This window comes from Calidris pugnax, unplaced genomic scaffold, assembly GCF_001431845.1.
Source record: "Calidris pugnax isolate Ruff unplaced genomic scaffold, ASM143184v1 scaffold100, whole genome shotgun sequence".
Classification (NCBI taxonomy): Eukaryota; Metazoa; Chordata; class Aves; order Charadriiformes; family Scolopacidae; genus Calidris; species Calidris pugnax.
The window spans coordinates 403,435-417,415 of NW_015090826.1; the positions used below are offsets into that span (position 1 = coordinate 403,435).

Sequence of the window (13,981 nt, forward strand, 5' to 3'; positions counted from 1 at the left end):
TCTGCGCCGCCTCCCTGGGCTCCTTGGGGCTGCTGAGGCTTTTGGGAGCTCCGTGGCCATGGAGCTTGGCCGCTACCTTGGGCGTCTGCCTGGGCGGCGGGGGGTGGCGGCTGCTGCGCCTCATCTACCGGACGGCGCCCAGGGATCTCTTGTGAGTTTTGGGGACCCGGGGGTGGTGGTGGTGGAGAGGGGGGGGGGACACACACCCGTAGCCCCACGGAGAGCTTTATTGTGGGGGGCGAAGGGGCCGGGAGCCCCTCAAGGTGCGCCCATAGGCCCGAAAGGCCCCGGTAACCGGGGCTGGGCCCACAACAGGGGGAGAAGATGGGGTTCTGCCACCCTTTGGGGGGGTGTTCACCCTCTCTGGGGGTGTTAGAAGGACGTGGGGGTGTCGGAGCAGGGCTGGAGGAGGCCCTGGAGGTGCTGGGGGGGCTGGAGTCCTCCCTGAGGGGGGGCTGAGGGAGTTGGGGGGGTTCAGGCTGGAGAAAAGAAGACTGTGGGGAGACCTTGGAGCCCCTGAGGGGACCTTGGAGCCCCTTCTAGTCCCTCAAGGGGCTCCAGGATAGATGGGGAGGGAGCAGGGATGAGGGAGTGGAGCCATAGGATGAGGGGGAAGGGGTTTAAGCTGAAAAAGGGGAGATTGAGGAGGAACTTCTTGGTTTTGAGGGTGGTGAGAGCCTGGCCCAGGTTGCCCAGAGAAGCTGGTGCTGCCCCATCCCTGGAGGGGTTCAAGGCCAAGGTTGGAGGGGGCTTGGAGTGACCTGCTCTGGTGGGAGGTGTCCGGGGATGGAGCTCAATGGTCTTTAAGGTCCAGGTTGCCCAGAGGAGCTGTGGGGTTGCCCAGAGAACCTTAAAGAGGTTCAAGGCCAAGGTTGGAGGGGGCTTGGAGCGACCTGCTCTGGTGGGAGGTGTCTGGGATGGAGCTCGATGGTCTCAAAGGTCCCTTCCCACCCAAACCCTTCCATGATTCCATGAGCAGGGCCATCTCCACCCAGCCCAGGTGGCTCAAAGCCCCGTCCAACCCGACCTTGAAGGTTCTCAGGGACGGGGCATCAAAGAGGGGAGGTTGAGATGAGATTTAGGAAGAAATTCCTCCCTTTGAGGGTGGTGAGAGCCTGGCCCAGGTTGCCCTGAGAAACTGTGGCTGCTCCATCCCTGGAGGGGTTCAAGGCCAAGGTTGGAGGGGGCTTGGAGCTGCTCTGTTGAGAGGTGTCCCTGCCCAGGGCAGGAGGTTGGAACTTGATGGTCTTCAAGGTCCCTTCCCAACCAAACCAGTCTGTGGTTCGAAGGGGTCCCAGTGGCAACCTGGCTTGGTTAAAAACGTTGGTTTTTAACCATTTTAACTCGCTGGCCTGCGGCTGGAAGGGCTCAGCCTCGAAGGGAGCGAGCAAACGGATGCGGGATGCTCCTGGTTCACCTGAGGAAGAGGAGTCACTGGGCTAAAAGGGAGTCCCAAATTAAATATATAATCCAAATTAAGGGGTGTGGGGAGTCGTAAGTCTCCCCCAGCTCCCGGGAGTCCCTCGTCGTCGCATTTAGCTCGGTGGTTTTTTTGTTTTTTTTTTTTAGGATGTGCCTTTATTCCGAAGGATTTAGGGCTCCTGCCATTGCCAGCTTCGCTCTGGCTGTCACTCCCCCTTTGAAGAGCTGTTTCCTCCCCATCGCCCCGGCAAGCTGGGAATAATGACAGCAAATAAACCGGGGCAGAATAAAGCCCTTTAAGTATCTGGAAAGTGCAGCTCAGCAGTGAAAAGGCTCCTCTGTTCTGTATTTGGCACGGCCCAGGGTAAGGTCACCGTGAAAGCCCCGGCCACCGCCAACAACTCATTTTTTGGAGCTCTCCCCTTCCCCTTCCCCCCCTTCTGCCAGGCTCTGCTGAGCCTCCTGCTCTCCACATTCTAATCGAGAGACTTGTTGGGGGGGGGGTTATTTATTTAATTTATTTATTTATTTTTAAAGCGCTAATATTAAATGACCTTTCGAGTTTCTGGGGCTTCTTCCAAACCCGTCGTTGCGCAACGATTTCCCATTTTTAATGGTGGAAAATTACCTCCTACCTCGGGGAAGGAAACAGGATCCCCAGCCCCACCGTCCTGCTTTTTGGTGGCGGCGTTAATGGTTGTGTGCTCTTAATAAATTTATTTTTATATCCAGAGTTATTCCCGACGTGCCCCTAAAGATAGTTTCCCTCCAGGCCAACAGGAGACACTTCAAAATTCAGACAACAGCTTCTCCCTGCCGTCCAGCTTGAACCCGTGTCGAGGATTCACGTGCAAGCTGCTGCCTTGGAGACTTAAAATAATTATGTAAATTACGGAAGAGAAAGAAAAGGAAAAAAAAAAAAAGACCCATTAGAACAATCTGGTTTGTTCTTTTATTCAGCGGTTGCTCTTTGGGGTATTAGATATCCCCGGAGAGGCAGCAATTCTTTCCTTGGGGAAGGCTTTAAAGGAGCCTGCCAGCCAAGAAGTGGTGTTATTTATTAATTAGTGTTAAAATTTATGATTTCTGCCTGGTGGTATTTCGATAGCTTCACTTCCTATGGTCCCAGGGCAGGGACTGACTCACAGGAAAACACGCGCCGTCCGTTCTCTCCTCTCCCGGGTGAAAGGGGAAGCCTCCGGCTTTGTTTTCTAGGAGCTTGAGGTTGTCCTTATCCAAGGGGCTGGTCTTCTTGGTCCTCCCCCTCTGATCTACCCTGGGGAGGCCCCATCTGGAGCACTGGGACCAGTTGTGGGCTCCCCAGTTCCAGAAGGACAGGGAACTGGTGGAGAAGGTCCAGCAAAGGGCTATGAAGATGATGAGGGGAGGAGAACATCTCTCTGCTGAGGGACTTGGGGCTTTTGAGTCTGGAGAAGGGGGGATCTCCTGGCTGGTGGGTGTCAGGAGGATGTGGCCGGGCTTTTTCCAGTGGTGCCCAGTGACAGGACAAGAGGGAACGGGCACAAACTGGGAACAGAGGAAGTTCCATTTCAACACGAGGAGGAACTTCTCCATTTTGAGGGTGGCAGAGCCCTGGGAGAGGCTGCCCAGAGATGTGGGGGGGTCTCCATCTTGTGGGGCCTGCTCTGGGTGGGGGTTGGAGGAGATGATAACCCCTCCTGGATGGGACCTTGTGGGACCTGCTTTGGCTGGGGGGTGGAGGAGATGATCTCCAGAAGGTCCCTTCCAACCCTGTAGCATTCTCTTTCAATGGAATTGTAAGAAATTGCCCCAAGATGCTGCGAAACATCCTGGGTGAGGAAGACCCTTCCCACCTGGAGCTTCCCTTTGGAGCTCAAAGCGATGGTTGCCGAGTCCTTTTTCATTTTACAAGTGGCACAAAACATGATTAAAAGGTGGAATTCACCCTCTCGTTTGAAGTGTGTTCACTCCCTTTGGCGCTCAAAGCAATGGTTGTCAAGTCCTTTTTCACTTTATGGATGGCACAAAACATGGTTAAAAGGTGGAATTCACCCTCTCGTTTGAATCCCTGTCGATGTGAGGATGGATTCCCTGTGATTTTTAAGCATAAAAAGGAGTGAAATGGTACCCTTGTGTTAAAAAATCTGTCTCTTGCTGCGGGGCAGCAGCGATTCCAAATTTTAGGGTGACACTTCAACCCTCCAAGGGCTGAGGGGGGGACACACGGGGACGTGTGGAGCCACCTCCCTCCTAATTCAGAAATAGTGCTGAAAATGAGGTTTTTATGCTCTTTTTTCTTTTTTTCCCTTTACCACAGTGGCCTCTCGGTGCTGCTCCGAGTCAAGTACAAGTTGCGGCGGCATCAAAAAGCCAAGAGCACCGTCCCCAAGATGTTCCAGGAGGTGGTCCTCAGGCACCCCGACAAGGTGGCCCTCGTTTACGAGGCCAACGGGGAGCAGTGGACCTTCAGGAGGCTTGATGAGTATTCCAACGCCGTGGCTAATTACTTCCACCACCAAGGCTTCCGCCCGGGGGACGTCATCGCCATCTTCATGGAGAGCCGCCCCGAATTTGTGGGCCTCTGGCTGGGGATGGCCAAAATCGGCCTGGAGGCCGCTCTCATCAACTTCAATTTGCGGTTGGATTCGTTGGTTTATTGCGTCACCACCTCGGGGGCCAAAGCTGTGATTTTTGGAGGGGAGCTCTCGTCGGGTGAGTCCCTCAGGGGGGGTTTGGGCACCTCTCTAGGGCGTTTTCTTGGTCCTCAACGAGGCAGAGATTGAATGAACTTGAAAACAAAAAGGGCAGCTGGTTTGAAAGGGAGGAAAAATGGTAAATCCCCTGATTACAAAAGGGAGAAGACCTGGGGCTAAAAGGGTGTTTGGAGTAGAGTGGTCAGGAACTCGCTTCCATCTGCTGGTGTCTCCCTGATTTTGGGGTGCCCAGAGTGGAGATCAGCTCCACTAATTAGCTCACTAATTTGCTCTTGTTTCTTGGGAAGAGCTGCATCAGGAGCTTCATCGAGAAGGGGCATTTTCCTCGCCCCAGGGTGTATTTTCCTGCCCCAGGGGGTATTTTTCTCCTCCAAGGATTGTATTTTCCTCCCCCCAGGGCATATTTCCTGCCCCAGGGGGTATTTTTCTCCCCCAAGGGATGTATTTTCCTCCCCCCAGGGCATATTTCCTGGACAAAAGGGAGAAGCCTTCAATTAGGGCCTGGGACTAAAAGGGTGTTTGGAGTAGAGTGGTCAGGAACTCGCTTCCATCTGCTGGTGTCTCCCTGATTTTGGGGTGCCCAGAGTGGCCATTAACCCACTAATTAGCTGACTAATTTGCTCTTGATTCTTGGGAAGAGCTGCATCAGGAGCTTGATCGAGAAGGGGTGTATTTTCCTCCCCCCAGATCAGCTCCACTAATTAGCTCACTAATTTGCTCTTGTTTCTTGGGAAGAGCTGCATCAGGAGCTTGATCGAGAAGGGGTGTATTTTCCTCCCCCCAGGGGTGTATTTTCCTGCTCCAGGAGGTATTTTTCTCTTTTGCTCAGGAGCTCGCTTCCATCTGCTGGTGTCTCCCTGATTTTGGGGTGCCCAGAGTGGCCATTAACCCACTAATTAGCTGACTAATTTGCTCTTGATTCTTGGGAAGAGCTGCATCAGGAGCTTGATCGAGAAGGGGTGTATTTTCCTCCCCCCAGGGCATATTTCCTGCCCCAGGGGGTATTTTTCTCCCCCAAGGGACGTATTTTCCTGCCCCAGGGGGTATTTTTCTCCTCCAAGGATTGTATTTTCCTCCCCCCAGGGCATATTTCCTGCCCCAGGGGGTATTTTTCTCCCCCAAGGGATGTATTTTCCTCCCCCGGGAGCTTCATCAAGAAGGGGTCTATTTTCCTGCCCCAGGGGGTATTTTTCTCCTCCAAGGATTGTATTTTCCTCCCCCCAGGGCATATTTCCTGCCCCAGGGGTCGGAGGAATCGCAGGATCTCGGGCTGGTTGGGGTTGGGAGAGACCTTCTGAGATCATAGGGATGTATTTTCCTGCCCCAGGAGGTATTTTTCTCTTTTGCTCAGGAGCTCGCTTCCATCTGCTGGCGTCTCCCTGATTTTGGGGTGCCCAGAGTGGACATTAACCCACTAATTAGCTCACTAATTTGCTCTTGTTTCTTGGGAAGGGCTGCATCAGGAGCTTCATCGAGAAGGGGCATATTTTCCTCCCCCAAGGGGTGTATTTTCCTGCCCCAGGGGGTATTTTTCTCCCCCAAGGGATATTTTCCTGCCCCAGGGGGTATTTTTCTCCCCCAAGGGACGTATTTTCCTGCCCCAGGGGGTATTTTCCTGCCCCAGGGGGTATTTTTCTCTTTTGCTCAGGAGCTCGGTTCCATCTGCCGGCATTTCCCTGATTTTGGGGTGCCCAGAGTGGACATTAACCCACTAATTAGCTCACTAATTTGCTCTTGTTTCTTGGGAAGAGCTGCATCAGGAGCTTCATCAAGAAGGGGTGTATTTTCCTGCCCCAGGGGGTGTATTTTCCTGCCCCAGGGATATTTTCCTCCCCCCAGGGGCGTATTTCTTGCCCCAGGGGGTATTTTCCTTCCCCAAGGGGTGTATTTTTCTCCCCCAAGGGGCGTATTTTCCTGCCCCGGGGGTATTTTTCTCCCCCAAGGGGCGTATTTTCCTGCCCCAGGAGGTATTTTCCTCCCCAAAGAGGCATATTTTCCTGCCCCAGGGGATATTTTCCTCCCCCAAGGGGTGTATTTTCCTGCCCCAGGAGGTATTTTTCTCTTTTGCTCTCTTAATACTCTGCCTAATGCCACACTTTCTGCCTCAGGGTGGCTCTGTCAGTGGCTGCTGGTTTTAATTGCCCCCCCACTTCTCTAATGAACCCCATTTTGATGGTTGGTGTTAGATCTGGTGGGTTATTTTTCCAAATCCTCTCCTTGGAATCCTTCTGGATTAATTTGTGACACGATTAAAGGGAGAGGCAACTCCACGTGGGTTTTTTGGGAAGGATTTTTACCGGGTCCGGGTCAATCCGACCGCACTGATGTTATCTAGATGGGTGTGAATGAAATATTTGAAAGGTTCTTCAGGTCCTTCTGCAGTTTTGGGGCACAATAAGAGGTTATTCCTGGCGGGGGGTGGTGGTTGTTTGCAAAAGTGACTCGTTTTGTCTTGCAGCGATATCCGAAGTGAACGGGATGTTGGGGAAAAACATGGCAAAATTCTGCTCCGGCGACTACAACCCGGGGCTGGTTCCTGGAGAGACCAAACACCTTGATCCTCTCCTGAGCGACGCCTCGAAATCTCCCCCGGCTCAGATTCCCCTCAAAGGCTTAGATGGTAATTTTTATCCCCTGGGTTTGGTTTCTTGGTGCTGAGAGCTGGAGGAAGCGAAGTAGGATGGATTAAATCAACCCAATTTGGGCTCATAAATAGAAGAAAGGAGCTGAAAAAAAAAATAGGGGGGAAAAAAAATGAATATGGGTTAAGTTTCTCACTGTTTGAGACTTCCAAGCTTTGTGTGTCTAATGTATTGAGTACCTGGAGGAGGAGATTGGTCTGACCCATTTGTCTCTGGCCTTTAACAGCTCATTTTACCTTCCCCCACAGCCCTCTCATGTGTAATTAAAGTCTTTCCCTGCGATATGGCTGGGGGGGGAGATGGTTTTTGGCAGGTTTGGGACTCAGGAGAGGGAAAGGAAGACACTGTTTGGGTTCCAGTCTGTATTTTGTACTTTAGGACCATGAAGAGCATCTGAGATCCCTGAGACTCCATTTTGGTACTTTGTTTAATGCTGCTGCTTGAAGCTTTTCCTTTAAATGATTAAAAAATAAATAAATAAATCATAAATAATACCTAATATTAGATACCTGCCCCACCATCAGACACAGGTTGAGACCTTCCCAATCCCTAGATTGATTGGAATTAATTCCTGACATTCCCACCATAATTCTTGGTGACACGTCCCCATCCCTACCCTTGGGGACAACACGGGGATCCCCCCTCAGGTTGGCCTTCTCAGCTCGCTGTCCCCTGTTCCATCACCATTTCGGAGCCATTTTAGGCCAAAAAAGCCTAAAATACAAACCAAACCCTGCGGGGTTTTGGTTTTTTTTTCAAGCAGAGAACGTTCTGACCCCCCTTTTTATTCTTTTAGATCGACTCTTCTACATCTACACGTCTGGCACCACGGGGATGCCCAAGGCTGCCATCGTGGTGCACAGCAGGTGAGGACCTGAGGGGGTTCTTCCCTCTTGAGGTGTGTTTCTTATCACAAAACCCCCCCGTTTCACCCTCCTGGCTCTCTCATAGAATCATAGAATTGCCCAGGCTGGAAGGGACCTCCAAAGGTCATCTAGTCCGACCCCCCCGCAGTCAGCAGGGACACCCCCAACTAGACCAGGTTGCCCCATCGAGCCTCTCCTTGAATATCTCCAGGGATGGGGCCTCAACCACCTCCCTGGGCAACCTCCAACTCATTTTTTGGAGCTCTCCCCTTCCCCTTCCCCCCCTTCTGCCAGGCTCTGCTGAGCCTCCTGCTCTCCACATTCTAATCGAGAGACTTGTTGGGGGGGGGGTTATTTATTTAATTTATTTATTTATTTTTAAAGCGCTAATATTAAATGACCTTTCGAGTTTCTGGGGCTTCTTCCAAACCCGTCGTTGCGCAACGATTTCCCATTTTTAATGGTGGAAAATTACCTCCTACCTCGGGGAAGGAAACAGGATCCCCAGCCCCACCGTCCTGCTTTTTGGTGGCGGCGTTAATGGTTGTGTGCTCTTAATAAATTTATTTTTATATCCAGAGTTATTCCCGACGTGCCCCTAAAGATAGTTTCCCTCCAGGCCAACAGGAGACACTTCAAAATTCAGACAACAGCTTCTCCCTGCCGTCCAGCTTGAACCCGTGTCGAGGATTCACGTGCAAGCTGCTGCCTTGGAGACTTAAAATAATTATGTAAATTACGGAAGAGAAAGAAAAGGAAAAAAAAAAAAAGACCCATTAGAACAATCTGGTTTGTTCTTTTATTCAGCGGTTGCTCTTTGGGGTATTAGATATCCCCGGAGAGGCAGCAATTCTTTCCTTGGGGAAGGCTTTAAAGGAGCCTGCCAGCCAAGAAGTGGTGTTATTTATTAATTAGTGTTAAAATTTATGATTTCTGCCTGGTGGTATTTCGATAGCTTCACTTCCTATGGTCCCAGGGCAGGGACTGACTCACAGGAAAACACGCGCCGTCCGTTCTCTCCTCTCCCGGGTGAAAGGGGAAGCCTCCGGCTTTGTTTTCTAGGAGCTTGAGGTTGTCCTTATCCAAGGGGCTGGTCTTCTTGGTCCTCCCCCTCTGATCTACCCTGGGGAGGCCCCATCTGGAGCACTGGGACCAGTTGTGGGCTCCCCAGTTCCAGAAGGACAGGGAACTGGTGGAGAAGGTCCAGCAAAGGGCTATGAAGATGATGAGGGGAGGAGAACATCTCTCTGCTGAGGGACTTGGGGCTTTTGAGTCTGGAGAAGGGGGGATCTCCTGGCTGGTGGGTGTCAGGAGGATGTGGCCGGGCTTTTTCCAGTGGTGCCCAGTGACAGGACAAGAGGGAACGGGCACAAACTGGGAACAGAGGAAGTTCCATTTCAACACGAGGAGGAACTTCTCCATTTTGAGGGTGGCAGAGCCCTGGGAGAGGCTGCCCAGAGATGTGGGGGGGTCTCCATCTCTGGAGACATCCAACCCCTCCTGGATGGGACCTTGTGGGACCTGCTTTGGCTGGGGGGTGGAGGAGATGATCTCCAGAAGGTCCCTTCCAACCCTGTAGCATTCTCTTTCAATGGAATTGTAAGAAATTGCCCCAAGATGCTGCGAAACATCCTGGGTGAGGAAGACCCTTCCCACCTGGAGCTTCCCTTTGGAGCTCAAAGCGATGGTTGCCGAGTCCTTTTTCATTTTACAAGTGGCACAAAACATGATTAAAAGGTGGAATTCACCCTCTCGTTTGAATCCCTGTCGATGTGAGGATGGATTCCCTGTGATTTTTAAGCATAAAAAGGAGTGGAATGGTACCCTTGTGTTAAAAAATCTGTCTCTTGCTGCGGGGCAGCAGCGATTCCAAATTTTAGGGTGACACTTCAACCCTCCAAGGGCTGAGGGGGGGACACACGGGGACGTGTGGAGCCACCTCCCTCCTAATTCAGAAATAGTGCTGAAAATGAGGTTTTTATGCTCTTTTTTCTTTTTTTCCCTTTACCACAGTGGCCTCTCGGTGCTGCTCCGAGTCAAGTACAAGTTGCGGCGGCATCAAAAAGCCAAGAGCACCGTCCCCAAGATGTTCCAGGAGGTGGTCCTCAGGCACCCCGACAAGGTGGCCCTCGTTTACGAGGCCAACGGGGAGCAGTGGACCTTCAGGAGGCTTGATGAGTATTCCAACGCCGTGGCTAATTACTTCCACCACCAAGGCTTCCGCCCGGGGGACGTCATCGCCATCTTCATGGAGAGCCGCCCCGAATTTGTGGGCCTCTGGCTGGGGATGGCCAAAATCGGCCTGGAGGCCGCTCTCATCAACTTCAATTTGCGGTTGGATTCGTTGGTTTATTGCGTCACCACCTCGGGGGCCAAAGCTGTGATTTTTGGAGGGGAGCTCTCGTCGGGTGAGTCCCTCAGGGGGGGTTTGGGCACCTCTCTAGGGCGTTTTCTTGGTCCTCAACGAGGCAGAGATTGAATGAACTTGAAAACAAAAAGGGCAGCTGGTTTGAAAGGGAGGAAAAATGGTAAATCCCCTGATTACAAAAGGGAGAAGACCTGGGGCTAAAAGGGTGTTTGGAGTAGAGTGGTCAGGAACTCGCTTCCATCTGCTGGTGTCTCCCTGATTTTGGGGTGCCCAGAGTGGAGATCAGCTCCACTAATTAGCTCACTAATTTGCTCTTGTTTCTTGGGAAGAGCTGCATCAGGAGCTTCATCGAGAAGGGGCATTTTCCTCGCCCCAGGGTGTATTTTCCTGCCCCAGGGGGTATTTTTCTCCTCCAAGGATTGTATTTTCCTCCCCCCAGGGCATATTTCCTGCCCCAGGGGGTATTTTTCTCCCCCAAGGGATGTATTTTCCTCCCCCCAGGGCATATTTCCTGCCCCAGGGGATATTTTCCTCCCCCAAGGGGTGTATTTTCCTGCCCCAGGAGGTATTTTTCTCTTTTGCTCAGGAGCTCGCTTCCATCTGCTGGCGTCTCCCTGATTTTGGGGTGCCCAGAGTGGACATTAACCCACTAATTAGCTCACTAATTTGCTCTTGTTTCTTGGGAAGGGCTGCATCAGGAGCTTCATCGAGAAGGGGCATATTTTCCTCCCCCAAGGGGTGTATTTTCCTGCCCCAGGGGGTATTTTTCTCCCCCAAGGGATATTTTCCTGCCCCAGGGGGTATTTTTCTCCCCCAAGGGACGTATTTTCCTGCCCCAGGGGGTATTTTCCTGCCCCAGGGGGTATTTTTCTCTTTTGCTCAGGAGCTCGGTTCCATCTGCCGGCATTTCCCTGATTTTGGGGTGCCCAGAGTGGACATTAACCCACTAATTAGCTCACTAATTTGCTCTTGTTTCTTGGGAAGAGCTGCATCAGGAGCTTCATCAAGAAGGGGTGTATTTTCCTGCCCCAGGGGGTGTATTTTCCTGCCCCAGGGATATTTTCCTCCCCCCAGGGGCGTATTTCTTGCCCCAGGGGGTATTTTCCTTCCCCAAGGGGTGTATTTTTCTCCCCCAAGGGGCGTATTTTCCTGCCCCGGGGGTATTTTTCTCCCCCAAGGGGCGTATTTTCCTGCCCCAGGAGGTATTTTCCTCCCCAAAGAGGCATATTTTCCTGCCCCAGGGGATATTTTCCTCCCCCAAGGGGTGTATTTTCCTGCCCCAGGAGGTATTTTTCTCTTTTGCTCTCTTAATACTCTGCCTAATGCCACACTTTCTGCCTCAGGGTGGCTCTGTCAGTGGCTGCTGGTTTTAATTGCCCCCCCACTTCTCTAACGAACCCCATTTTGATAGTTGGTGTTAGATCTGGTGGGTTATTTTTCCAAATCCTCTCCTTGGAATCCTTCTGGATTAATTTGTGACACGATTAAAGGGAGAGGCAACTCCACGTGGGTTTTTTGGGAAGGATTTTTACCAGGTCCGGGTCAATCCGACCGCGCTGATGTTATCTGGATGGGTGTGAACGAAATATTTGACAGGTTCTTCAGGTCCTTCTGCAGTTTTGGGGCACAATAAGAGGTTATTCCTGGCGGGGGGTGGTGGTTGTTTGCAAAAGTGACTCGTTTTGTCTTGCAGCGATATCCGAAGTGAACGGGATGTTGGGGAAAAACATGGCAAAATTCTGCTCCGGCGACTACAACCCGGGGCTGGTTCCTGGAGAGACCAAACACCTTGATCCTCTCCTGAGCGACGCCTCGAAATCTCCCCCGGCTCAGATTCCCCTCAAAGGCTTAGATGGTAATTTTTATCCCCTGGGTTTGGTTTCTTGGTGCTGAGAGCTGGAGGAAGCGAAGTAGGATGGATTAAATCAACCCAATTTGGGCTCATAAATAGAAGAAAGGAGCTGAAAAAAAAAATAGGGGGGAAAAAAAATGAATATGGGTTAAGTTTCTCACTGTTTGAGACTTCCAAGCTTTGTGTGTCTAATGTATTGAGTACCTGGAGGAGGAGATTGGTCTGACCCATTTGTCTCTGGCCTTTAACAGCTCATTTTACCTTCCCCCACAGCCCTCTCATGTGTAATTAAAGTCTTTCCCTGTGATATGGCTGGGGGGGGAGATGGTTTTTAGCAGGTTTTGGGACTCAGGAGAGGGAAAGGAAGACACTGTTTGGGTTCCAGTCTGTATTTTGTACTTTAGGACCATGAAGAGCATCTGAGATCCCTGAGACTCCATTTTGGTACTTTGTTTAATGCTGCTGCTTGAAGCTTTTCCTTTAAATGATTAAAAAATAAATAAATAAATCATAAATAATACCTAATATTAGATACCTGCCCCACCATCAGACGCAGGTGGAGACCTTCCCAATCCCTAGATTGATTGGAATTAATTCCTGACATTCCCACCATAATTCTTGGTGACACGTCCCCATCCCTACCCTTGGGGACAACACGGGGATCCCCCCTCAGGTTGGCCTTCTCAGCTCGCTGTCCCCTGTTCCATCACCATTTCGGAGCCATTTTAGGCCAAAAAAGCCTAAAATACAAACCAAACCCTGCGGGGTTTTGGGTTTTTTTTCAAGCAGAGAACGTTCTGACCCCCCTTTTTATTCTTTTAGATCGACTCTTCTACATCTACACGTCTGGCACCACGGGGATGCCCAAGGCTGCCATCGTGGTGCACAGCAGGTGAGGACCTGAGGGGGTTCTTCCCTCTTGAGGTGTGTTTCTTATCACAAAACCCCCCCGTTTCACCCTCCTGGCTCTCTCATAGAATCATAGAATTGCCCAGGCTGGAAGGGACCTCCAAAGGTCATCTAGTCCGACCCCCCCGCAGTCAGCAGGGACACCCCCAACTAGACCAGGTTGCCCCATCGAGCCTCTCCTTGAATATCTCCAGGGATGGGGCCTCAACCACCTCCCTGGGCAACCTCTTCCAGTGCTTCACCACCCTCACAGTAAAGAACTTTCTCCTCATCTCCAGTCTAAATCTGCTTTTCTCCAGTTTAAAGCCATTTCCCCTTGTCCTGTCACTACAGACCTTTGGAAACAGGTTCTCCCCAACCTTCCTGTAGCTCCCTTCACATCCTGGAAGCTGCTCTAAGGTCTCCCCGGAGCCTCCTCTTCTCCAGGCTGAACAACCCCAGCTCCCTCAGCCTGTCCTCGGAGCAGAGGATGCTCCAACCCCCCCATCATCCTCATGGTCCTCCTCTGGACCCCCAACATCAGGTCCATGTCCTTCTTATATTGAGGGCTCCAGACCTGCACACAACACTCCAGGTGAGGTCTCACCAGAGCAAAGTGGCAGAATCCCCTCTCTGGACCTTCTGGCAACGCTTCTTTTGATGCAGCCCAGGATGGGATTGACCTTCTGGGCTGCAAGTGTCCCCTGCCTGCTCCTGTCCAGCTTCTCCTCCACCAGCACCCCCAAATCCCTTTCCTCAGGGCTGCTTTCCAATCCCTCACCCCCTAGTTTGTATTGATGGCCAGGATTGTTCCAGCCCAGGTGCAGAACCTTGCATTTGCTCTTGTTGAACCTCATGAGGTTCACCTGGGCCCACCTCTCCAGCCTCTCCAGGTCCTTTTGGATGACCTCCCATCCCTCTGGTGTATGGACACCACCACACAGCTTGGTGTCGTCCCCAAACTTGCTGATGGTGCCTTTAATCCCCCTGTCTAGATCATTGATCAAAATGTTAAACAGTATTGGCCCCAGCACGGCCCCTTGAGGAACACCACTTGTGACTGGTTTCCATCTGGACTTTGAGCCATTGAGTACCAATGGCCCCCTCTAGAATCATAGAATCATTGAGGTTGGAAGAGACCCTTGGGATCATCGAGTCCAACCATCTCCCCTACTCTACAAAGTCCTCCCCTACACCATGTCCCTCAGCACTGCATCTAAATGGCCCTTAAACACCTCCAAGGATGG

At 51.6% G+C, this 13,981-nt stretch overlaps 1 protein-coding gene across 1 annotated transcript in view; it reads left to right on the plus strand.

Moving 5' to 3' along the window:
- Nucleotides 1-2: 2 nt before the first annotated feature.
- The window catches only part of SLC27A1 (solute carrier family 27 (fatty acid transporter), member 1), a gene marked incomplete at its 5' end in the record, with an annotated part of 24,659 nt that continues 10,680 nt past the window's right edge, over nucleotides 3-13,981 (plus strand). The window contains 7 exons of the mRNA XM_014940197.1: nucleotides 3-151; nucleotides 3,722-4,116; nucleotides 6,577-6,738; nucleotides 7,557-7,626; nucleotides 9,640-10,034; nucleotides 11,688-11,849; nucleotides 12,669-12,734. Coding sequence (XP_014795683.1) covers nucleotides 3-151; nucleotides 3,722-4,116; nucleotides 6,577-6,738; nucleotides 7,557-7,626; nucleotides 9,640-10,034; nucleotides 11,688-11,849; nucleotides 12,669-12,734 — 1,399 coding nt within the window. The remainder of the gene's footprint in view (nucleotides 152-3,721; nucleotides 4,117-6,576; nucleotides 6,739-7,556; nucleotides 7,627-9,639; nucleotides 10,035-11,687; nucleotides 11,850-12,668; nucleotides 12,735-13,981) is intronic.